General features: G+C 41.7%; 1 protein-coding gene and 1 pseudogene across 3 annotated transcripts in view; one reads left to right on the forward strand and one right to left on the reverse strand.

Annotated features, from left to right (window-relative positions):
- IDO2 (indoleamine 2,3-dioxygenase 2) overlaps positions 1-25949 on the forward strand; it is a 76729-nt gene that overhangs the window by 42918 nt on the left and 7862 nt on the right. For all 3 annotated transcript variants that reach the window (XM_017885332.1, XM_017885333.1, XM_017885334.1), the window contains 3 exons: positions 2107-2206; positions 4022-4139; positions 22773-22824. In XM_017885332.1, the coding sequence (XP_017740821.1) occupies positions 2107-2206; positions 4022-4139; positions 22773-22824 (270 nt within the window). The remainder of the gene's footprint in view (positions 1-2106; positions 2207-4021; positions 4140-22772; positions 22825-25949) is intronic.
- LOC108537662 (nuclear transcription factor Y subunit beta-like) lies at positions 11597-12413 on the reverse strand (annotated as a pseudogene).

Raw genomic sequence — 25949 nt, forward strand, 5'->3', positions numbered from 1 at the left:
TTTTTTTTGAGACTTAGTCTTATTCTGTTGCCCAGGTTGGAGTGCAGTGGCATGATCTCGGCTCACTGCAACCTCTGCCTCTGGGTTCAAGGCATTCTCCTGCCTCAGCCTCCTGAGTACCTGAGATTACAGGCACCCCCCACCACACCTGGCTAATTTTTGTATTTTTAGTAGAGACAGGGTTTCACTATGTTGGCCAGGCTGGTCTTGAACTCCTGACCTCAGGTGATCCACTCACCTTGCCTCCCAAAGTGCTGGGATTGCAGGCGTGAGCCACTGCACCCAGTTGAAGTTTAATGGTTTGAAAAAAATATTTCTCATCTCACTATATCTTCTATGGGAGGCCAGATTGCAGATTGGCTATAGAAAAATCCCTTCAAAAGACCTTGTTATTACATAGACTGGAGCTCACGGGGCAGGTCTGATCCACACATCTTTAGGCTCTGCTTTTCCTGGAAAACAAAAATAGCCTCTGATCTAGTGTTGCTTCTCCCATCACCAAACCTCAGCTTCTATTGCCAAACCCATCAAATAAGAGTGTCTAGTAGAAAAACTGGGCAGATGGGGGCACAGAAGGTGAAGACATCATTTCCCAAGCTAATGTTGCTGCTGGAACAATGTAAGTCTTGACTTTGACTTGGTTTGGTTTGGTTTGACATTGGTTTTGTTTTTCATCTTTGTCTCATACTTAAAATGTGAAGGGCAAATATGATCCATAGAGTTAAAGTTTTAGGTTTTGTAGATGTTTTACTCCATTTAAATGACAGCAGGTCATTTAGAAATGATTCCTCTGTAACAGCCTTCCAGATTCCATTTGATTGCACAGCATTGAGATAGATAGATAGATAGATAGATAGATAGATAGATAGATAGATAGATAGAGTTTGGCTCTGTATTCCCACCCATATCTCATGTCAAATTGTCATCCCCACATGTCAGGAGAGGGACCCAGTGGGAGGTGACAGGATCATGGGGGTGGATTTCCCCAGTGCTATTCTCATGATAGTGAGTGAGTTCTCACAAGATATCATTATTATTATTATTATCATTGCAACAGAGTCTCACTCTGTCACCCCAGCTGGAGTGCAGTGGCATGATCTTGGCTCACGGCAACCTCTGCCTCCCAGGTTCAAGCGATTCTCTTGCCTCAGCCTCCTGCGTAGCTTGGATTACAGGCATGTCCCACCGTGCCCGGCTAATTTTTGTATTTTTAGTAGAGACAGGGTTTCACCATGTTGGCCAGGCTGATCTCGAACTCCTGACCTCAGGTAATCCGCCTACCTTGGTCTCCCAAAGTGCTGGAATTATAGGATTGAGCCACTGCGCCCGGCCAGTTCTCACAAGATCTGATGGTTTAAAAGTGTGGCACTTCCCCCCACCTCCTGCCACCATGTGAGATGCTTGCTTCCCCTTCCACCATGATTGAAAAATTTCGTGAGGCCTCGCAGCCATACTTGCTGGTAAGCCTAAGGATCTCTGAGTCAATTACACCTCGTTTCTTTATAAATTACCCAGTCTCAGGTAGTTCTTTATAGCAGTGGGAGAATGAACTAATACACTTATAAACGGATTAGAGGCAGCACTGGCCTGAGTTGTGAAACTCTTCCCAGCCTGGTCCTTTGATTAGCTGGCTATATGACCTTGGGCAAGCTGCTTTGCTTCTGTGGGCCATGGTTTCATACCTGTAGAAAAAAGAACATGGACTTAGCTATTGCCTGGGTCTGTCTAGCTCCAAGACTCTGGCTTTTGTTAGGAATGATGTTGATGGACCATAGAACTGGCCCTGTGGAGAATCAGCTACATCTCTTACTAGGAACTTCTCATTCAGCCAGTTATTCCACTGCGGAGATGGTCCAGGACCATCAGAGCCATGCTAGACATTGGGAGGCTGCCTGTCAGGTGAACATGAGATTGAACTTATCTGTTCTCTTTCCTCCCTGAACATTGCTGAAGGTATATGCCCATCTTCAGGACTGTCTTATGGAGAGGAAAATGTTGTGCAGTGATTCCACCCTGCAGTTACCTAACTTGGCAGGGATCTCTGGGCAGTGAGTACTCACAGTACAGTCTCCACATCCCTAACCATGTGATCCTCTCCTTCCCAAGGAACCTGGAGACCATCATCTCATTTCCTGGGGGAGAGAGCCTGCATGGCTTTATACTGGTGACTGCTTTGGTGGAGAAAGCAGCAGTGCCTGGGATAAAGGTATCTTCTCACTTGATAGCAACTTTTCCTTTTAAATGAGCTTGAGCTTCCCACTCTGCCTTTCCTGCAGTGGATTTCTCAATACAAATGAACATAGACCTTGTCCTGCTTAGTTCAAGTCTGAGAGAAGAGATCTAAGCTCTAGGCCACCGTATTTGCTCCCTTTTCTCAATTCCTATAAAACTTGGAATGGACCTTTTCTCCATTCAACAAACAGGCATTGTTTTGGGCAATGGGAAACTGGATCTAACAAGACAGACATTTTCCCAGCCCTGACAGAAGCTCATGATGGATACAGTGGTTGAAGATGGATTAACGTGGATTACAGGTGTGAGCCACTGCACCGGGCCTCAAACTGGAAATTCTTCAGGAGTCAGACAGGTACCAGGAAGGCTGGATAGAAGACAAAAGACAGTGATGCAGCCTGTGATCAGCTACAGCGTTAATGTCTTGCCTAAAAATATTTCAGTTAAGATTTTTGCCTTCCCTGGCTACCTCCCCCAACTGCTTTTTTTGTTTGTTTGTTTGTTTGTTTTTTGAGATGGAGTCTTGCTCTGTCCTCAGGCCAGAGTGCAATGGCGTGGTCTCAGCTCACTGCAACCTCTGCCTCCCAAGTTCAAGCGAATCTCCTCCCTCAGCCTCCTAAGTAGTGCATGCCACCATGCCTGGCTAATGTTTGTATTTTTAGTAGAGATAGGGTTTCACCATGTTGGTCAGGCTGGCCTCAAACTCCTGACCTCGTGATCCACTTGCCTCGATCTCCCAAAGTGCTGGGAATACAGGTGTGAGCCACCATGCCCAGCCAACACTACCTCCCTTGATAAGCATATGTTGAGCACCTACTGTGTCCTCAATGGGGTGACCCATTGCTGATATATTATAGCACTTTCTTTCTCTCTCAATAGTTAAACTCCATGGTTACTTTAGTTCTCATCCATGTGTTTGGTGCATTGGAAGATATAGAATGAAATATCGGCCTTCTAAGTATAGTTCAGATGAAGTAGAGGCTCAAGGAAGACAAGGAAGTCTTCCCAGCAGAGGGGGTTCCAGAGCTGGGGGCTCTGTAGAATCTGTCTGTGTATTAGTCCATTTTCACGCTGCTATAAACATACTACCTGAGACTGGGTAACTTATAAAGGAAAGAGGTTTAATTGACTCGTAGTTCTGCATGGATGGGGAGGCCTCAGGAAACTTACAACCATGGAGGAAAGTGAAGGGGAAGCAAGAACCTCTTCACAAGGCAGCAGGAGAGAGAGCAAAGGGGGGAGCTGCCAAACAATTTTTTACCATCAGATTTTGTGAAAGCTCTTCCTCGTATCATGAAAACAGTATGGGAGAACCCATGCCCATAATTCAATTACCTCCCACCAGGTCCCTCCATCAGCATGTGGGGATTACAATCCAAGATGAGATTTGGGTGGGGACACAGAGCCAAACCATTTAAATCTGACTTTATATGAGACTTTTTCAGAGCAAGGATGCCCCAGTTGGAAATGCAGAAGTAGAACTGATCATAATATGTGACAAATCTGAGAGACGAAAAGAGTAAAATAATAGTACTCAGGCCCTTGGGAGGTGCAAGAAGTAACAGTCAGCTGAAATTCCCGAAACACTTACCTAGGGGTCTGTCTGGGAGGTCCCCAGGGAGCTTCTGGCTGTCAGGCTGACACCACAGTGGATCTAGCTTAGGATGTTCCCAGGAAGTTCTGACAAACTGTCCAGTCCTCTCCTGGGTTCCCACAGTATGAGGCTTACTCTGCCTGCATGGACTTTAAGGAAGTGCTAATAAGTTGTATACATGAATCTCATTCCCAGGCTCTTGTTCAGGCCGTGAATGCTATCTTACAGCCCAACCAGGAGGCCCTGCTCCAAGCCCTGCAGCGACTGAGACTGTCTATTCAGGACATCACCAAAACCTTAGGACAGATGCACAGTAAGATGCCTCCCATGCTTCTGAACAACCCCCAGGGGTCCTGGGCTCTGCTTGGGGGAAGGGGACCTGGAGACCAGGCATGTCCCGAAGGGGTGATGATACATTCATCCACCAGATGAGGCTGGTGGATGATCTTTCTTTTAGGTTAAGCGCATATTATCTTGGAAAGCTATTGTCACAGCTTTGTATTCTCCCTCTCCTTCATATTCTCCCGTGATTAAGATGGTTTCCCTTCTGCAGTGGCCAGACATTTCTTAGGCATGTTGAGGTCTTGCCTGAAGCTTGAGAGGAGGGGATGGGATGCACAGCAATGTTGGTCGCACATGCCCCATCCCGCAGTGTTAGGTACTGCAGAGCGGTTTGTCTACACTCTCTAATGCCCCTTTTATTCTAACCCCCTCTGTTGGTTCCTGAGATGTCTGACCTTGGTTTTAAGCCTTGTCTAATGGAAGGCCTGTGCTCCCTTTCTGTAGCTAGGGCAGGCTGAGTTTTCAAAAGTAGGAAAGTTGTCAGAATCAAAATAGAGTCACTTCTGTTGAAGAAAAATTTTTAAACCTTGACAAATAGAGCTGGGGAAGGCTATAAAGAGAGAGCTCCCATGTGTAAATGCTTGATAACAAAATCTTTTCCAAAGGACTGAAAAAATCACCACCTTGCACAAAGGCCATCACACCTTACACACACACAAAAATACTTACACAATGACATCTGCCCAGCAACTGCCTTTCCAAAGTTGGCCTTGTGCCACCCTTTTTATTGGTGCCTATAGCCAAGGATAATGATCTCCAAACATTTATGTAATTGTCTTCATTTTTCCTTTAAAAACTTGTGTCTTCCTTTATCTCTCTGAACACCCACATGGTTTATTATGGCACACGTATCCCCATTGCAATGCCCTATACCAGAATAAATATCCTGTTGCATTAGGGAGCCTCTCCCTGTTACTCTGGTTAACACAGGCATGGTCAGTTACGGGGCCCAAACTTCCTGGACCGATTACAAATCTTATTCTGGTTACTGCATTCAGTTTCCAAAATCTGGGAGGCGCTTCAAATTCTTCTCTCAGAGGAATCTGAAGAATGTATTAGGAGGATGTGAGAGAGGGGTGTGATTTCCTAACAAGAGAAAACCAGAGTCTAAGTATCCTTTTCCCTGAATCCTGCTGAAATCCTTGAAAGAAAGATTCTGGAAAAAGAGAGTGTTTATAGGAAGCAGGACAGGAGGGAGGGAGAAAGACGCTAGGTGGTGCCGAGTTTTATTATCCTGTACTAAAAAAGTAAATATAATTTGTCATCCCAGCCTCTCAGTACTAGCAGAAATCTATGTGAAGTCATAGGATTAGGTATTATTTCCATTCCACTTCCTGGTTTTGTATTTTATATTTTTATTTTCTCTACTTCCTTGAATTTTAATTTTAAAGCCCTCATGATCACATCAGTAGGCCTTCCGCCAAACCAGTCCCCTAAGTTGTATGGTGGCTTTGCCAAGCCGAAATGAGATGAGATGTGTTTTAGCTTTGCCAAGAAAGCCTGATATCCATCACTTAGGATATCAAGGCTATTAGGGAGATAGTGCAGGTGTCTTCAGATCACATGGATGAGCACAAGGAAGTAATTTTGGAAGATTATGAGAAACCTTCCACCGGGTCCCAGTGCATGTAGCAGTAAGATGGTGCACTCAGTGTCTGACTGTCACAGGCTTTCCTAGGGCTCACTTTCAGACTCACTTTTGTGTGTGTGTGTGTGTGTGTGTGTGTGTGTGTGAGATGGAGTCTCACTCTGTCGCCCAGGCTGGAGTGCAGTGGCGCGATCTCGGCTCACTGCAACCTCTACCTCCTGGGTTCAAGTGATTCTCTTGCCTCAGCCTCCCTAGTAGCTGGGATTACAGGCAGGCACCACCACGCCCAGCTAATTTTTGTATTTTTAGTAAAGATGGGGTTTCGCCATGTTGGCCAGGCTGGTCTCGAACTCCTAACCTGAGGTGATCTGCCCACCTCGGACTCCCAAAGTGCTGGGATTACAGCTATGAGCCACTGCGCCCAGCCCAGACTCACTTCTTAGGCCCAGGCCAACCCGCTGTGCTCTCCTGCTCAGCCTCTGCAGGAGGTCTCATTGTCTGAGGAGGTCCCAGGGCTACTGCCCTTGTTTTCCCAAAAGGCACATTTTCCCACGCAGACATAATTTCGTTTAAATGTTTTACTCCTAGTCACATTCATCTATATGGAAAAACAGCTGAATGGATTGGACTGCATTTTCTAAGGATGGCCCCATGCCATCCTGCACGCTCCTCCACAGTGTGGCCTGGGCATTCCTTTCATCCAGGGGTGGACTCTGTGCCCCTGCTTGTGATATGCGTGTTGCCAATATAATATAGTAGAAGGGATAGCACAGACTTCTAAGGCAAGACTAGAAAAGGTGATGCAGGTTCTACCTTGTGTCCTGAGCCACTAGGTAAAAAGTCCACCTACCCTGACACCACTATGCTGTGCAAATGACACAGGCAAACCACACCAAAGAGCCATGTGTGGGTTCCCCAGCTGGCTTCAGCCCAGGAGTGAAGGCGCCTTCAGATGGTTCTAGGCTCCCACCCCAACTTATGTCCCATCTTGAAGTCTTCCCAACTGAGGCGCCAGCCACGTAGAGCAGAGACAAGCCATTGCCAACTTGTCTTGTCCAGATTCCTCATCAGCAGAACACAGTGGTTGCTTCACGCCCCTATGTTTGGAGTGGTTTCTATGCAGCAATAGTAATCGCAAGAAATGAAGTTATAAAAATAGTAACAAACACTAGAAATTGCAGGATTTAAGGAATCACATGAACACTCCAGGCATTGCCTCTGGTTTGTAATTATTAATTTTCTTCTGCATGATAAATAGAGCTTGGCTGGACTTTTTCCCTCTGCTTCCATTCCCCAAAATGGAGCATACCAAACAATAGCTTCTTTTAGAGCCCAAGTTTAGCAAGAGTCATGAGCTCTAATCCCTTCATCCATAACTACTTCCGTCCAGGCACGTAGACCCCTTCACACTCAGGGCTGAGTAGAAAACGCCCATTGCAGACTGCAGTGGCATTTTGGAGAGCCATACTCCCGGTACCCGAATCCCAAGTCCTTTGCCCAGCTTTTCTCAGTTTTGTACCGTGCTCACTTCTGAGCGGAAGACAGAACCAGCCCGGTCTATTTTCATAAACTGCCCCCATAAAGCAGAAGTCCATACGGTACTATGTCAGCCTGCCACCACCTGCTGCCTGTCAACCATGTGTGTCTGCAGGAGCTGCGTCCAGTCCTTCTTTGGAATTGGTTTCCAGGGACTCAGCCAGTTCTGAGCTTTCTGACTCGTTGGAAGATTAAACTATTTTCAGACTTTCAAGTGTTCAGATTATTAAGAGATGTGGTTGTTTTTTTTTTTTTTTTTTTTTTTCTTTTCTTTTTTTGGGGCATGCTTACTGATAGACCCTGTTCTCTAGAAAGTAATGCTCTTCTTGGAAAAGGTGAAGGATATTTTTCTCCCCCAAAAGTCATGGAAATGTTTGCCTTTATTTACTCCCAAATTAACAGAATCTCCAGTTTTTACTTGACCCATTGGCACATTGGCAGTGTTAAGAATTTTTTCTTTTAGCAGTAATGAGGAGTCGAGGGTTTCTTTCTAACAATTTAGTGTATGCATTTAAATCAGGTTTCTTATTGAGTAAATTGGGGCTAAGCTGTAGTGTGAAATTCTGCTACTGTTCCTTTCTCATTAGTTCACTTGATATCATGGAAAGATTTTCCATCTTAGCCTGAGAACTTATTTTGTCTAAACTCAATTAGAAAGTAATTAACACTGAGATTCTTCTTTAATACATTCTATATGATAATAAAATCATACAAACATTTCTTTCTTTTTCTTTTTGACCTAGAAAAGATGTTCACAGCCCAGACATGGTGGCTCAAGCCTGTAATCCCAGCACACTGAGAGGCTGAGGTGGGTGGATCACATGAGGTCAGGAGTTCGAGGGCCGGGTAGCCAACATGGTGAGACCCCATCTCTAGTAAAAACACAAAAATTAGCTGGGCATGGTGGCACATGCCTGTAATCCCAGCTACTCAGGAGGCTGAGGCAGGAGAATCACTTGAACCTGGGAGGTGGAGGTTGCAGTGAGCCGTGATCCTGCCACTGCACTCCAGCCTGGGCGACAGAGTGAGACTCTGTCTCAAAATAAATAAATAAATAAAAGATGTTCACAATATATTGTTAAGTGAAAAAAGCAGGCTACAGAACTTGCATAATATGAGCACATTTTAATAAAAATATACATATTTAGCAAAAAAGGATAAATGATGTTTATTAAAATATTTACATTGATTATTTCAACACAGAGGATGATAGTTGATTTTACTTAACTTCTTCCCTCCTTTTTTTCAATTTGAACTTTCTATAATGAAGATTGTTTCTTTTTTTGTTTTTCTGGGATGGAGTTTTGCTCTTGTTGCCCAGGCTGGGGTACAGTGGCGGGATCTTGGCTCGCTGCAACCTCCGCCTCCCTGGTTTAAGTGATTCTTCTGCCTCAGCCTCCTGAGTAGCTGGGAATACAGGCATGTGCCACCACACCCAGCTAATTTTTTTGTATTTTTAGTAGAGACAGGGTTTCTCCATGTTGGTCAGGCTGGTCTTGAACTCCCGACTTTAGGTGATCTGCCTGCCTCGGCCTCCCAAAGTGCTGGGATTACAGGCATGAGCCACCAGGCCTGGCCTGATTATTTTTTAAATAGGGTTAGAAAGTGAGGAAGTTATTAAACTCCGATTAACCCAAATATGCCCCAGAGGGTCCTTCTGGCAGAGTAAATGCCTCTGTTCAGCCTGAATCTGGAAATTGTTCCTAACTTACAAACTGGAGTATCCTTCAGAAATGTCATTCACTCAAACTTCCTTTTAGGCAGACTGCATAACAGCAATTTTTGATATTAACTATTTAAAAAAAAGTTCAGACTAATTAACACCAAAAGAATAATTGAGAAAATACAAATTCTCACTTTAAAAAAGAAACGACCAAAGTAAATACTAAAAAATTATACGATGTTATATTATTTAAGCTCAGTTTACTGTAAAGATCAAGAGCACACTAGTGGTTGACGGCTTCTATTCACACTGTTCATAGCCACTGTTCCAGCCATTCCCTCACCCATGCAAAAGGTCTGTACACAAAATGATGCCTGACGTTATACTAGGAACCTTCACATTTCAATTAAAAGGTAAAATGAGAACACTTACCATCAGCCTATAAAATTCTTTTTCTTCTTCTTCTTCCTTCTTTTTTTTTTTTTTTTTTTTTTTTTTTGAGATGGAGTCTTGCTCTGTTGCCCAGACTGGAGTGCAGTGGTGTGATCTCGGCTCACTGCAACCTCTGCCTCCCAGGTTCAAGCGATTCTCCTGCCTCAGCCTCCCAAGTAACTGGGATTACAGGTGCGCACCATCACACCTGGCTAATTTTTTGTATTTTTACTAGGGACAGGGTTTCACCATGTTGGCCAGGCTGGTCTCAAACTCCTGACCTCAAGTGATCCACCTGCCTTGGCCTCTCAAAGTACTGGGAATTACAGGCGTGAGCCACCGCATCCAGCCTAAAATTCTTCTGAAGGGTAATAGTACTTGAAGATATGGTTTGAAAGAAAAAGTATATACTTACTGAAAGGGCACCATTTTACAAGCACTAGAGCTACATTAAACTTAAATGAATTCCAACACTCTTAATAATGTAACTCAAAAACAAGTCTAGTGTTAACAAAAGCTCCAATAACTAAAACTACATTAACAAGCACAATGAACATTGTAAACACCGTTAATCGGCACCAAGTTTAATAGGGCAGACAATATTTACTTCTGCATTCACACTTACTCAGTTACACTGTTGAAAAATGGTGCTGCTCAAGCTATGAATGCTTTACAAAGGAAATCATTTTAATAAATACAGTATGTGCTAAAACTCTAACTAAACTATCATGCAAGATATATAACCAGGACAAATACAAATTCGTAATACAAACAACTTGCATTCAAAATGAACCCTACCTTTATATTTTATTAAAAGGGCAGACTTTATGAATTAACCCAGCTGCTTCCTGAATTACAAAAGTGGCATGACTCAATATGAAAGTAAGAGACTGTCTATAAATTTCTGACGTAATAANACTACAGGCACCCGCCACCATGCCTGGCTAATTTTTTGTATTTTTACTAGGGACAGGGTTTCACCATGTTGGCCAGGCTGGTCTCAAACTCCTGACCTCAAGTGATCCACCTGCCTTGGCCTCTCAAAGTACTGGGAATTACAGGCGTGAGCCACCGCATCCAGCCTAAAATTCTTCTGAAGGGTAATAGTACTTGAAGATATGGTTTGAAAGAAAAGTATATACTTACTGAAAGGGCACCATTTTACAAGCACTAGAGCTACATTAAACTTAAATGAATTCCAACACTCTTAATAATGTAACTCAAAACAAGTCTAGTGTTAACAAAAGCTCCAATAACTAAAACTACATTAACAAGCACAATGAACATTGTAAACACCGTTAATCGGCACCAAGTTTAATAGGGCAGACAATATTTACTTCTGCATTCACACTTACTCAGTTACACTGTTGAAAATGGTGCTGCTCAAGCTATGAATGCTTTACAAAGGAAATCATTTTAATAAATACAGTATGTGCTAAAACTCTAACTAAACTATCATGCAAGATATATAACCAGGACAAATACAAATTCGTAATACAAACAACTTGCATTCAAAATGAACCCTACCTTTATATTTTATTAAAAGGGCAGACTTTATGAATTAACCCAGCTGCTTCCTGAATTACAAAAGTGGCATGACTCAATATGAAAGTAAGAGACTGTCTATAAATTTCTGACGTAATAAATTGTAATACACAATGCATGCAGGAGTCTTACAGAAGAATAAACTCTCCTAGGAAATAAAAATATTTTATACATTTAAAATCCAAAGTAAAAAAAAAAAAAATCATTGCCAGATGCATTGACTCACGCCTGTAATCCTAGCACTTTGGGAGGCCGAAGCAAGATCACTTGATCCCAGGAGTTTGAGACCTGCCTGGGCAACATAGCAAAACCCCATCTCTACAAAAAAAAAAAACCAAAAATTAGATGGGAATGGTGCTGAGTGCCTGTGGTTCCAGCTACTCAGGAGGCTGAGGTGGGAGGATGCACCTCAAGACTGCAATGAGCCAAGGTCACACCATTGCACTGAAGCCTGGTGACAGAGTGAGACCATGTTTCAATAAATAAGTAAATAAATAAATATCATTTATGGAAAAGATTCTCTAGTCAGAATTAACACCTCAACTAGTCAAGCATCAGGAAGTTACATTACAGCTACTTAATATACAAAGGGATACCTTTTCACCAGTCATTGTCTTCTGGTATTTCTATTCCAGATTCACACACTCTCACTTCCCTAAATTCCTCACCCCATCATTTCTTCAGAGCCTGGAAACAGAATTTGTCGAACACCAGAAATCTCTTGCTATGGTGATACATAAATCATAACATTTGTTGTTGCCCAGCGGCAGGTATGAAGCCGGCTGGTGACTGGCTAGCAAATGCCTATTCTGTAAGCTCCTCACTTAGCCCATCTGTAGCTCTGACTTCTCCACCAATTCCCTTCTCTCTTTTCATAGCCTCTCTGAGTTTCTGAAGAGATAATTTCAGAGGTTCCACATAACTGTTGAAGCCTACGGCAGACATGGCAAAGAGAAGATCCTCTCCACTGGTCATTTCCGTTTCTCTTGGGGACATCTTTCAGTTACCTCAGGTGTTATAAAGCTGATGAACGCACGTACACATTCTTGAACACTTTCTTGGGCATTTCCCATTTGAGATATGGCATGTTTCATTATCCCAGTGACATGTGCAATCAAAAAAATGTATATTTTGTTCTCTGCAACTTTCTTTTGCACCATTTGTATCTTCATGACCATTCATGCTGTCCTCACTGTCATCATGAGGCTGTATAACATAATGACTCCTCCAGTGCAGTCTTCGGAAATTCCCAGTGCAGAAGCACATGTCATACAGCGGTCCCCGTTCATCTCTACTGCAGCTCTGGCTGGCTCCCATGTCTGATCAGCTGTTTGGTTGGACAGAAAATGACTGCAAGGGAACCAGTTCCAGCGTGGAGCTCTGTTTCCAGGACTCAGACTCCCCTCCCTCCCATGTTAATGCTTTTTTTCTTCTTCTTCTTAATTTTTTTTTTTCTTGACAGAGCCTTGTTCTGTCACCCAGGCAGTGCAATGGTATGATCTCGTCTCACTGCAACCTCTGCCTCCTGGGTTCAAGCATTTCTTGTGCCTCAACCTCCCAAGTAGCTGAGATTACAGGCGTGCACCACCACACCCAGCTAATTTTTTTGTATGTTTAGTAGAGACGGGGTTTTGCCATGTTGTCGAGGCTGGTCTCAAACTCCTGAGCTCAGGAAATCTGCCCGCCTCAGCCTCCCAAAGTGCTAGGATTACAGGCGGGAGCCACCATGCCCAGCCCCATGTTAATGCTTCTAAAGTTTGTCCTCACTCCTTTAGAAATTCCTTCAGTACATCCTGTAAGACTTCCTCTAGTGAATGTCTGCTGTTGGTGAACTCTCCCCTCTAAAAGTTGCCTTATTTCTTCTCAATTCCTGAAGGATATTTTGCCAGCAGCTATATTCTTTTAAATGTTGAATATATCAGTACAATAGCTTCTGGTTTCCATGGTTGCTATTGAGATGTTAACTGTTGGTTTATCTTTCTCCCCTGACTACATGTACAAGTTTCTCTGTATCTGTCTACTTTTGAGTTGTTCAATTTGTTGGCCTTAGGCTTCATTCTGCTTCTTCTTCTTCTTAATTTTTTCTTCTTCTTCTCAATTTTTTGAGATGGAGTCTTGCTGTGTTGCCCAGGCTAGAGTGCTGTGGTGTAATCTTGGCTCAATGCGACCTCTGCCTCTCTGTTCAAGCGATTCTCCTGCCTCAGACTACCGAGTAGCTGGGATTACCAGCACCCGCCAACATGCCAGGATAATTTTGTATTTTAGTAGAAACAGGATTTCACCACGTTGGCCAGGTTGGTCTCAAACTCTTGACCTCAGGAGATACACCGCCTTGGTCTCCCAAAGTGCTAGGATTACAGGTGTGAGCCACCACACCCAGCCAAAATTTTAAACTTTTATTTTCTTCCTCAAGAGGATGAGAAGCAAGGTCAATTGTAAGCTTTAGAAGTCTTGACGAATAGCCAATCTCAGAATATTTTCCATAAACATTCACTAGAAGCAACCAGTGACCAAGGGTTGCTTTTGGTGAGAAGAATTGATTGTTGGGGTCAGGAATAGGAAGAAAGCATACTTCTCATTAGATACTTTGTTGAACTTTGTAAATTGTGTGCCAAACGCACGTCTTACCTAGACTTTACAAATTAATTTCTTTAAAATAATCAAAGATAATTTTAAAAGACTTATTTAATTTAAGGTGATTATAAAACATCCAGTGGAAATATGAGGCTTTAAAGTAGGAACTGGCCAGGTGCGGTGGCTCATGCCTGTAGTCCCAACACTTTGAGAGTCTGAGGCAGGAAGATTGCTTGAGCCTAGCTGTTTGAGACCAGCCAGGACAATATGGCGAGACCCTATATCTACCAAAACAACAACAACAACAAAAAAGGCCGGGGATGGTGATTCATGCCTGTAATCCCAGCACTTTGGGAGGCCAAGGCGGGTGGATCACCTGAGGCCAGGAGTTTGAGACCAGCGTAACAAATATGGTGAAACCCCGTCTGTACTAAAATTACAAAATTAGCTGGGTGAAGTAGTCCCAGCTACTTCGGATACTGGGGCAGGAGAATCACTCAAACCCGGGAGGTGGAGGTTGCCATGAGTCAAGATTGCACCACTGCACTCCAGCCTGGGGACAGAGCCAGACTCCATCTCAAACAACAACAACAATAACAAAAAAGAAAAGAAAAGAAAATTAGCTGGGTGTGGTGGTGCGTGTGCCTGTAGTCCCAGCTACTTGTGTAGCTCATGTGCGAAGATCACTTGAACAAAGGAGGTTGAGGCTGCAGTGAGGAATGATGGCGCTACTGCACTCCAGCCTGGGTGACAGAGCCTGTCTCAAAATCAATCAATTAATAAAAGTGAGAATGGCACAAAAGAGATACCTTTTGGTGGTCGTGACCATGGCTTGTCTAGTTCAATCTGCTGGAGTGGATTGTGCATCTGCAATGCCTTGCCCTGTGTGTCAGTAATGAAGCATTGGCCTTGTGACTTTTGAGTGGGTTGGTAGTTAGTGAACATTAAGAATGTCATGTAAAAGACTGGAGTCATTCTGAGTGTGAGGTTTTACAACACTGACTCAAAGAAATGATTTTCTGAGTTTTGCATTGTTTAAAAGCTACTTCCCAGTGTAAAACCTAAATTTCTGCTCCTGAAAAGTTTAAAAGCAAGTTTCCTGAGGTTTCCTCAACAAAATAATAATAATACTAATGACATAAAATTTGAGGAGATGAATGTAAATTAATCAAGAGCAGACATTATATTTTCCTTGAGATTCATGTGGGTTTAAAAGGGAGAGCTACCTGACCAATATGTTTTGTGTTTTGCTGGACAATGAGAACAGGGACATTGGAAGACATCTGGCCAGGCACTAAACGGAGCTGCCATTTGGGCAGAAGTTTAATCATTTTCTACTTCACTAGAAAGTNGAGATATGGCATGTTTCATTATCCCAGTGACATGTGCAATCAAAAAAATGTATATTTTGTTCTCTGCAACTTTCTTTTGCACCATTTGTATCTTCATGACCATTCATGCTGTCCTCACTGTCATCATGAGGCTGTATAACATAATGACTCCTCCAGTGCAGTCTTCGGAAATTCCCAGTGCAGAAGCACATGTCATACAGCGGTCCCCGTTCATCTCTACTGCAGCTCTGGCTGGCTCCCATGTCTGATCAGCTGTTTGGTTGGACAGAAAATGACTGCAAGGGAACCAGTTCCAGCGTGGAGCTCTGTTTCCAGGACTCAGACTCCCCTCCCTCCCATGTTAATGCTTTTTTTCTTCTTCTTCTTAATTTTTTTTTTTCTTGACAGAGCCTTGTTCTGTCACCCAGGCAGTGCAATGGTATGATCTCGTCTCACTGCAACCTCTGCCTCCTGGGTTCAAGCATTTCTTGTGCCTCAACCTCCCAAGTAGCTGAGATTACAGGCGTGCACCACCACACCCAGCTAATTTTTTTGTATGTTTAGTAGAGACGGGGTTTTGCCATGTTGTCGAGGCTGGTCTCAAACTCCTGAGCTCAGGAAATCTGCCCGCCTCAGCCTCCCAAAGTGCTAGGATTACAGGCGGGAGCCACCATGCCCAGCCCCATGTTAATGCTTCTAAAGTTTGTCCTCACTCCTTTAGAAATTCCTTCAGTACATCCTGTAAGACTTCCTCTAGTGAATGTCTGCTGTTGGTGAACTCTCCCCTCTAAAAGTTGCCTTATTTCTTCTCAATTCCTGAAGGATATTTTTGCCAGCAGCTATATTCTTTTAAATGTTGAATATATCAGTACAATAGCTTCTGGTTTCCATGGTTGCTATTGAGATGTTAACTGTTGGTTTATCTTTCTCCCCTGACTACATGTACAAGTTTCTCTGTATCTGTCTACTTTTTGAGTTGTTCAATTTGTTGGCCTTAGGCTTCATTCTGCTTCTTCTTCTTCTTAATTTTTTCTTCTTCTTCTCAATTTTTTGAGATGGAGTCTTGCTGTGTTGCCCAGGCTAGAGTGCTGTGGTGTAATCTTGGCTCAATGCGACCTCTGCCTCTCTGTTCAAGCGATTCTCCTGCCTCAGACTACCGAGTAGCTGGGATTACCAGCACCCGCCAACATGCCAGGATAATTTTTGTATTTTTAGTAGAAACAGGATTTCACCACGTTGGCCAGGTTGGTCTCAAACTCTTGACCTCAGGAGATACACCGCCTTGGTCTCCCAAAGTGCTAGGATTACAGGTGTGAGCCACCACACCCAGCCAAAATTTTTAAACTTTTTATTTTCTTCCTCAAGAGGATGAGAAGCAAGGTCAATTGTAAGCTTTAGAAGTCTTGACGAATAGCCAATCTCAGAATATTTTCCATAAACATTCACTAGAAGCAACCAGTGACCAAGGGTTGCTTTTGGTGAGAAGAATTGATTGTTGGGGTCAGGAATAGGAAGAAAGCATACTTCTCATTAGATACTTTGTTGAACTTTGTAAATTGTGTGCCAAACGCACGTCTTACCTAGACTTTACAAATTAATTTCTTTAAAAATAATCAAAGATAATTTTTAAAAGACTTATTTAATTTAAGGTGATTATAAAACATCCAGTGGAAATATGAGGCTTTAAAGTAGGAACTGGCCAGGTGCGGTGGCTCATGCCTGTAGTCCCAACACTTTGAGAGTCTGAGGCAGGAAGATTGCTTGAGCCTAGCTGTTTGAGACCAGCCAGGACAATATGGCGAGACCCTATATCTACCAAAACAACAACAACAACAAAAAAGGCCGGGGATGGTGATTCATGCCTGTAATCCCAGCACTTTGGGAGGCCAAGGCGGGTGGATCACCTGAGGCCAGGAGTTTGAGACCAGCGTAACAAATATGGTGAAACCCCGTCTGTACTAAAATTACAAAAATTAGCTGGGTGAAGTAGTCCCAGCTACTTCGGATACTGGGGCAGGAGAATCACTCAAACCCGGGAGGTGGAGGTTGCCATGAGTCAAGATTGCACCACTGCACTCCAGCCTGGGGGACAGAGCCAGACTCCATCTCAAACAACAACAACAATAACAAAAAAGAAAAAGAAAAAGAAAAATTAGCTGGGTGTGGTGGTGCGTGTGCCTGTAGTCCCAGCTACTTGTGTAGCTCATGTGCGAAGATCACTTGAACAAAGGAGGTTGAGGCTGCAGTGAGGAATGATGGCGCTACTGCACTCCAGCCTGGGTGACAGAGCCTGTCTCAAAATCAATCAATTAATAAAAGTGAGAATGGCACAAAAGAGATACCTTTTGGTGGTCGTGACCATGGCTTGTCTAGTTCAATCTGCTGGAGTGGATTGTGCATCTGCAATGCCTTGCCCTGTGTGTCAGTAATGAAGCATTGGCCTTGTGACTTTTTGAGTGGGTTGGTAGTTAGTGAACATTAAGAATGTCATGTAAAAAGACTGGAGTCATTCTGAGTGTGAGGTTTTACAACACTGACTCAAAGAAATGATTTTCTGAGTTTTGCATTGTTTAAAAGCTACTTCCCAGTGTAAAACCTAAATTTCTGCTCCTGAAAAGTTTAAAAAGCAAGTTTCCTGAGGTTTCCTCAACAAAATAATAATAATACTAATGACATAAAAATTTGAGGAGATGAATGTAAATTAATCAAGAGCAGACATTATATTTTCCTTGAGATTCATGTGGGTTTAAAAGGGAGAGCTACCTGACCAATATGTTTTGTGTTTTGCTGGACAATGAGAACAGGGACATTGGAAGACATCTGGCCAGGCACTAAACGGAGCTGCCATTTGGGCAGAAGTTTAATCATTTTTCTACTTCACTAGAAAGTCATGAATCAGCTGGGAGTATGAAAAGAATATCAGAGTCAGAAGCAGAATATCTAGCTCTAACTCCATTAATAGCTGTATAACCATTATAACTATGCTGTATACTATTCTGGGTCTTATTTTCTTGTGTGTTGTTGTTGTTTGTTTGTTTGTTTTTTGTTGTTTTGTTTTTGAGACAAGGTCTTGCTTTGTTGCCCAGCCTGGAGTACAGTGGCACAATCATGATCATAGCTCATTGCAGCTGCAGCTTCCAATTCCTGGGCTCCCACAATCTTTCCACCTCAACCTCCCAAAGTGCTGGGATTACAGGGAGAAGCCACCATGCCCAACTTCTATTCTTTTTAAAAATCAAATATTTAATTATATAGAATATAGAATATATAAGTTGAATATATAGAATAATTGGAAAATAAACACCCTCATATCCAACTTTTACCTTAATAAACAGATTATTACCAAAAACTGTTGCAACCTTTTGTGTTGTTTTCAACTTCATTCTCCCAAAACATTTCTTCCAGGTGTCATCATCTTGATTATTATATTAATCATTCTCCTTCACTTTTGTATGCTTTCACTATTACAAAAGTATTCCTAAACAGCATATTTTCATATTATTTTGTTTTGTGTGGTTTTGAAGCTTGTCTAAAAAAATTAAAGTGTATGAATTTCTTCCTACAATTTTCCTATTTCACTAAGGGCCATCCACATTAGTGGAATAGACATAGCACATTTTCACCCCTATACAGCATCATTTTGTACAGGTAGACTACAGTTTACTTATTCTCTATTTATTTCTGTTTGTTTGTTTGTTTTGCTATGAAAAGCGATGTCATTACATATACTCATGCCCATAACTACAAGTTTACATATTCAGGTTTTCTGTAGAGTGGACACCAAGGAGTTGAATTGTTCAGCAGGACTGTATGTGCATCTTTAATTTTACTGGCCAACGCCAAATTGTTCTTCACAATGTTTGAACTAAGTTGAAATTCCACCTCCCCATCACATTTAGTGTTGTCAACTTCATTTCTTCATTCACTAATTGATTAATTCAGTCTTTTATTTATTTGTTTATTGCTAGTCTGGTAGGTGTATAATGGTGCTTCATCATGGTTTTACTTTGCATTTCTCTGATTTTCTTTTTAAATTTTTTAAAAATTATTTTTATATAGAAACAGGGTCTCACTACATTGCCCAGGCTGATCTTGAGCTCCTGGCTTCAAATGATCCTCCCACCTTGGTCTTTCAAAGTACCCAGATTGATTATAGGCATGTGCCACTGTGTCCAGATGATCCACCTGCCTCGGCCTCCCAAAGTGCTGGGATTACAGGCGTGAGCCACCATGCCTGGATGTCTTTCCTCATTTTTATGTTAAATAGGCTTTTATCTTACCTGTTGGTTTTTTATAAGACTTTTGGACACTCTGGAGGCCGATTATTGTCAATTATATGTGTTGCAAATGTTATAGTGCGTCTTATGCCTTTTGAAAGTAAAAGTTCTTAATTTAAATATAGTCAACCTATCAATCATTTGTAAAAGTTTGTGGTTTAAGAGGTCTTGCATAAGAAATTATTCCATCATCATCAGTCATAAATACATTTTTTTTTTTTTTGAGACAGAGTCTCACTCTGTTGCCCAGGCTGGAGTGCAGTGGCTCAATCTGGGCTCACTGCAACCTCTGCCTCCTGGGTCCAGCGATTCTCCTGCCTCAGCCTCCTGAGTACCTGGGATTATAAGCATGTGCTACCACACCGGGCTAATTTTTGTATTTTTAGTAGAGACAGGGTTTCACCATTTTGCTCAGGCTGGTCTTGAACTCCTAAACTCAAGTGATCCACCCACCTCAGCCTCCCAAAGTGCTGGGATTATAGGTGTGAACCACCATGCCTGGCTCATAAATACATGTTTATGTATTTTCTTCTACAGTTGTTTTGTCTTTCATTTTTAAGTTTTTAATTCACATATAATTACCACTTACTACTTATAATTATCTGTAAGTAATATGAGATAAGAAATAAATTCTAATTCCCTCCTAGGAATAAGCACAAACCTGCAATATTAGCACAGTCTTATGTCATATTTTCTAAAATGAATGGATGTGTTTTCTAGGCTCTCTGTTCTGTTTCATTGTCTGTCTTTCCCTGCAACAATATCATCTGCCTTAAACACTCTAGCTTTATGGTATTCCTCATTTTCAAGTAGAGCAAACCGTCACCTGGCTTTTCTCCTCCAGCATCGCTTGTGCTATCCTGGACTAGGACCTTCGTATAGACTGTTAGAATCATCTAGCCAAGTTCCATTTTAAAAATCTATGTTGGAGCTGGATGCAGTGGCTCACACCTGTAATCCCAGCACTTTGGGAGGCCGAGGCGGGTGGATCACTTGAGGTCAAGAATTTGAGACCGGCCTGGCAAACATGGCAAAATCCCTTCTCTACTAAAAATACAAAAATTAGCTGGGTGTTAGGCGCCTGAATTCCAGCTACTCGAGAGGCTGAGGCAGGAGAATTGCTTGAACCCTACAGGTGGAGGTTGCTGTGAGCCGAGATTGTGCCACTGCACTCCAGCCTGGGTGACAGAGTGAGACTCCATTTCAAAATAAAATAAAAATAAAATAAAATAAAATATAATAAAATAAAATTCTTGATGGTTCTAGGTTTTCAGTGCCCATGTGCTGGGTTTTTCTGTTGTTGTCTTTTGNAGAAAAATGACATGATTTTGATATTCTATTTAATATTTCTGTATTATGAACAAGGCAAATAGAGAGGCAGATAATAGCATAAAATAATAACTAAAATTCCTGGGTGAACCATCTCAAATCATTTCTTCATATTGCTGAATATTCTTCTTTTGTCCCACGCCCTGAAATATATCCAGACGGAGAACTCTTCTCTTCAATACATTTCTTCTTTTAGATATTCATATTGAGTTTTCCTGTCCATGAATATGGTATAAGAGAATATATGCCTTTGTGAGGTCGAGGTGGATGGATCACCTGTGGTCAGGAGTTTGAGACCAGCCTGGCCAACATGGCAAAATCCCATCTCTACTAAAAACACAATAATTAGCCAGGCGTGGTGACACATGCCTGTAGTCCCAGCTACTTAGGAGGCTGAGGCAGGAGAATTGCTTGAACCCAGGAGGCGGAGGTTGCAGTGAGCTGAGATCATCATGCCACTGCATTGCAGCCTGGGCGACAGAGCGAGACTAGGTCTCAAAAACAAAATAATAATTAAAAAAAGAGAATATATCCTTTCATTTACTAGTTTTTTCTTCAATTTCTTTCAAGCTAAGGGGCTTACCTATCTTCTGCTTTATTCATAGTTACTTGATATTTTTGTTTCTAATAAATATGGTATCTTTCGATTTTACTGCCTCTTACCTGTTCATTACCAGTTTCAAAAATGATATTGATATTTGAATATTAACCTTAAATCTAGCACCTTGGTAAATACTATTATTCATTCTAATAATTATTAGTATATCCTATGTATTTTCTATTTATAAATTATATTGTTTGAGTGGAATGCTTTGCTTCTTCATTTATAAAATTTACAACTTTTATTTCTTTTTAATATTTTTTTCTTATTCTCCTGGCTAGGACTTCTAACACAGCATTGAGTGGAAGTGCTGATCTTTGTTTAGTTTCACATTTAAAGAAAAGATTGTTTTTAATATTTCACTGTTAAGCATAATATGCACTGTAGGCTTTCTGTGGATTCCTTTTATCCATTTAAGAACATCTCCTCTTATTCCTAATTAGCCAAAGTTTTCTGCATGTTTGTTTTAATCGTGAACGTATTTCTTACATCTACTGAAACCATTTTACATAAAAGATATTTAACACCTATTGAAATGGTCATTTCATTTTTCCTCCTTCAATATGTTAAGTTGAGCAAAATATTAAAGTATTGCCAGTCATTCTTCTACAGCAAAAAGTAGTAGTTTCTTAGCAGTTTTGGTGAAAAGAGAGCATCAAATAAGAAAAACATAGAAGTAGGACCCAGTAAAAATCTAGCGCATGGGGCATTGCCACATGTGAGCAGACAGAATGTGGTACCACCAAGGAGCATCTGAAGGGCTGGAGGCTGAAGGAAGATAAGTCACCCAGGCTCATGGACGCTTCAGAGAAATTAGGGAGCAGGAAGAAGAAATAGGATCAAAGACTATGTATGATGGTTGGAAAAGGAAGTTGATGGTATGGAGATGTTATCATTTGGGTCTCACATAAAAGATAGATAGATAGATAGATAGATAGATAGATAGATAGATAGATAGATAAATAGATTAGATAGATAGATATCTCAGAAACAGAGACACAGACAGAGATCTCAGTAAGATAGGCATATGCCAGGTGACAGAATTCAGAGAGGTCCCGCTACATGAAAACAATAGAACAACCTTCAAAAGTTGATGAAAAGAAATTTAGTACAAATAAGAGGGCAGGCTTCCTTACATACAAGTTAATAAACTGGAAGAATCAGTTATCCCCAAACACTGGAATAGATCAAAAATAGTTGTTTATATTAATGAAGGCCGCTAAACATGAAGCTGAGCGAACCTGTCTTTGACCTAGTGTGGCAATCCCTGGGCAAGGGACACTTGCTCCGCTCCTGTGTCCTTTGCTGAATATTCAGACCTTCAGTTGAGCATCAGTGAATTTAATTTTCATCTCTTGTGAAAGCCCTGAGAGGTGATTCTCTCTGCTTTTCTTCTCCCCCCTTCCCTCATTTTCTCAAACATCGCCTTTTTAAAATATGAAATTTTAAAAGATGGCCTTGATCTCTTTTTTGTTGTTATTAAGTACAGAGAAAGGAAGAACCACAAATAGAAAAGGGCAGCGTATGGAATAGTTTAGAAGTTCTGGGAGCACCCATGAGGGCAACTGCAGAAGAGAACATTCTATCCCCAGTTGCTGCAGCTTTCATTCCAGGTCTCTGTGCATATCAGATAGGGAAGGAGCTCCTGGAGAGCAGCAGGGTCCATGCACATGTAACCAATTGCTTTATTTGCCTGTAGCAAAGTTCACATTTTGATTGCTTTTCCAGATCATGTAGATCCAGACATATTTTATTCAATCATCCGGATCTTTCTCTCTGGGTAAGTATAGTTCATTTGTTTTCCTGTGTGAAGTCTCTGTAGCATTGACTGAATGTATAAGGGGAGAAAGAGACAGAAGCTTCCTAGCATAAGAAACGTACCAAGTGACCCTTGCTAGGGATCCACTCTCAGGTAAAAGAAGTGGGATACCATCTGCACGACAAATAACACTGAGGGCTAAATATTTCAGTTCAAACTGTTTGCTCTTAGGCAATCTAGATCCATTTATATTCACTTTTCTTAGAATTATCGCTCAATGACAGAAGGAGAAGAAAAACACAGTATGTCACTCACACAGTTCTATCACTTACATCTACTTTTTCTTCTTGTTATTAAGGCAGGTAGAGGGGTGGGGAGTGTAGTATAGGGTTAGATAGCATCGAAGCTTTCTTCTAAAGTTCCTGGAAGAGCTATGCTATGGTTTGAATGAATGTGGCCTTCCAAAATTAATATGTTAAAAACTAATTATGATGATGAGGTATTCAAATGTGCAGCCTCTGTGAGGTGATTATGTCTCCTCTGAGAGGAGAAGACAATCCCCATGCGTGGAACTAATGCCCTTATAAAGGGGCTGGATGGAGCTCATTTGGCTCTTTTTGCTCCTTTTTCTTCAATTCCTTGTCCCTTCCACTATGTGAGGACACAGGACTTGAGGCATTACCTTGGAAGTGGAGACCAGGCCCTCACCAGACACTGAACTTGCCAGCACCTTGATCTTGGACTTCCCAGCCTCCAGAACTGTGAGAAATACATTTCTGTTATGGGTAGTCTCCAATTCAATATGGTTTGACTTACCATTTTTTGACTTTATGTTGGTGCAAAAGCATACATATTCCGTAGAAACTACTTTGAGTACCTATATGACCATTCTGTTTTTCACATTCAGTACAGTATTTAATAAATTCCATTACATATTCAACATGTTGACATACATAAGCTTTGTGTTAGGTGACTTTGCCCAACTGTGGGCTAATGTAAGTGTTCTGAGCACATTTAAAGGCAGCTAGCCTAAGCTAAGGTGTTTGCTTGGTCAGATGTGTTAAACGCATTTTTGCCTTATGATATTTTCAACTTACAATGGGTTTATCAGGATGTAACCTACTGTGAGTTAAAGAACATCTATATTTACAAATTACCCAGTCTAATGTATTTTGTTGTAGCAACAAGAACAGACTTAAGACACTACCCCAAACCATTTGTTTCATATTTTCTCAATACTCTTCTTTTGTCACATGGCTTAAGATTTCTCCACAGAGAGAACTCTACTATTATTTTATTTTATTTTATTTTTGAGACAGAGTCTTGCTCTTTTCACCCAGGCTGGAGTGCAGTGGCACCATCTTGGCTCATGGCAACCTCTGCCTCCTGGGTTCAAACAACTCTCCTGCCTCAGCCTCCCAAGTAGCTGGGATTACAGGTGGCTGTCACCAAGCCTGGTTAATTTTTGTATTTTTAGCAGAGATAGGGTTTTGCCATGTTAGTCAGGCTGGTCTCGAACTCCTGACCTCAGGTAATCTGCCTGCCTTGGCCTCCCAAAGTGTTGGGATTACAGGCGTGAGCCACCACGCCTGGTCGATAACTCTACTTTTAGGTACTTGCTTTGCTTAAACAAATTAGCCATTCCTTCCTTGACATGTTTTAATCAGATTGCCTTCCTATTAACTTTGGAAATTAAGAGTTTTGGTTTGTTTTGTTTAATTTTTAAACAGTGAAAAATGAAAGGTGGAGGCAATGGCTGGATGAGGTGAATATGTCAAATAGATATCATCTAGTGGGCCATCTTATTAACTAGGAGATACCTGAAATGCTATCAATAGAAATAATCTGAAGCTGTGTCTGGATACAGCAAGAGACATGCAAATGCTAAAAATCTACTGTATTACATTGGTGAAAGGACAGGACAGAGTAGCAACACATACTAAGTATTTTCTCCACATTGGATGAGTTTGACATGTGAAGCACTTCAAACAGAGTCCAGTCTGAGAGAGAGTGGGGGTGGAATCCTCCTTGTAGAGGGTACAGAGTGGAAGCAAAAAGGTTTCCAAGATTGAGAGTGATGGGTGCATGGTTTATGGGGAAAGGGAAAACAAAAGAAGGGTGCAGAAATGGAGCTGAGAGTGTATCTTAGTATTTAGACTTTCTCTGTATACCTTTGATAGGATTAGAAGAAGAAAATGGACCATTTTAAAATTTCATGCTACCACATAGTGGCCTTTTACTGTAGATGCAGAAACAGACTGGCATTTAGGAAGGACCTAATTCTGGAAAATCCCTTTGTGCTTCACATTGCTCTCTAAATCTGTATGTTTTTCCTTGTTACTCAACAATTTACCACAAATTTAGTAGCTTAAAACAATATGCCTTCATTGTTCCACAATTCTGTAAGTCAGAATCATAGGCAAGCGCAACTGACTTTTCCATTTAGGGTCTCAAAAGGCCGAAGTTAATTTATCTGTTGGGCCTGGGCTCTTAACTGAAGATCTGGGGAAGAATTCCCTTCAAAACTCATTCAGGTTGTTTTCAGAATTCAGTGTTTTGTGGTTCCAGAACTGAGATCTGTTTCTTTGCTGGCTGTCAGACAGGAGCTGCTCTCAGTTTCTTGAGGCATCCAGTATTCTTTGTCATGTGGTTTCTCCCATCTCCCTATTGGCAATTTTTTTTTTTTTTTTTTTTAAGACAGAGTCTTTCTTTGTCACACAGGCTGGAATGCAGTGGCACGATCTCGGCTCACCACAACCTCTGTCTCCTGGGTTCAAATGATTCTCCTGCCTCAGCCTCCTGAGTAGCTGGGATTACAGGCACCCGCCACCAGCCTGGCTGTATTTTTTGTAGAGACAGGGTCTCACCATGTTGGCCAGGCTGGTCTCAACTCCTGTCCTTAAGTGGTCCGCCCACCTCAGCCTCCCAAAGTGCTGAGATTATAGGCATGAGTCATTGTGCCCAGACAGCACTGACAATTCTAATCCTTCTAGCACTTTGATTCCCTCTCACCTCTCTTTCTGCCACTAGCCAGAGAAAACTCTCTGATTTTAAAGGTCTTATGTGATTAGATTCAGCTTACCTAGGTAATTCAGGATAACTCCCTATGTCAAGATCAACTGATTAATAACCTTAATTACACTTGC

The sequence above is a fragment of the Rhinopithecus bieti genome, unplaced genomic scaffold, assembly GCF_001698545.2.
Source record: "Rhinopithecus bieti isolate Rb0 unplaced genomic scaffold, ASM169854v2 scaffold_13689, whole genome shotgun sequence".
In the NCBI taxonomy this organism is placed as follows: domain Eukaryota; kingdom Metazoa; phylum Chordata; class Mammalia; order Primates; family Cercopithecidae; genus Rhinopithecus; species Rhinopithecus bieti.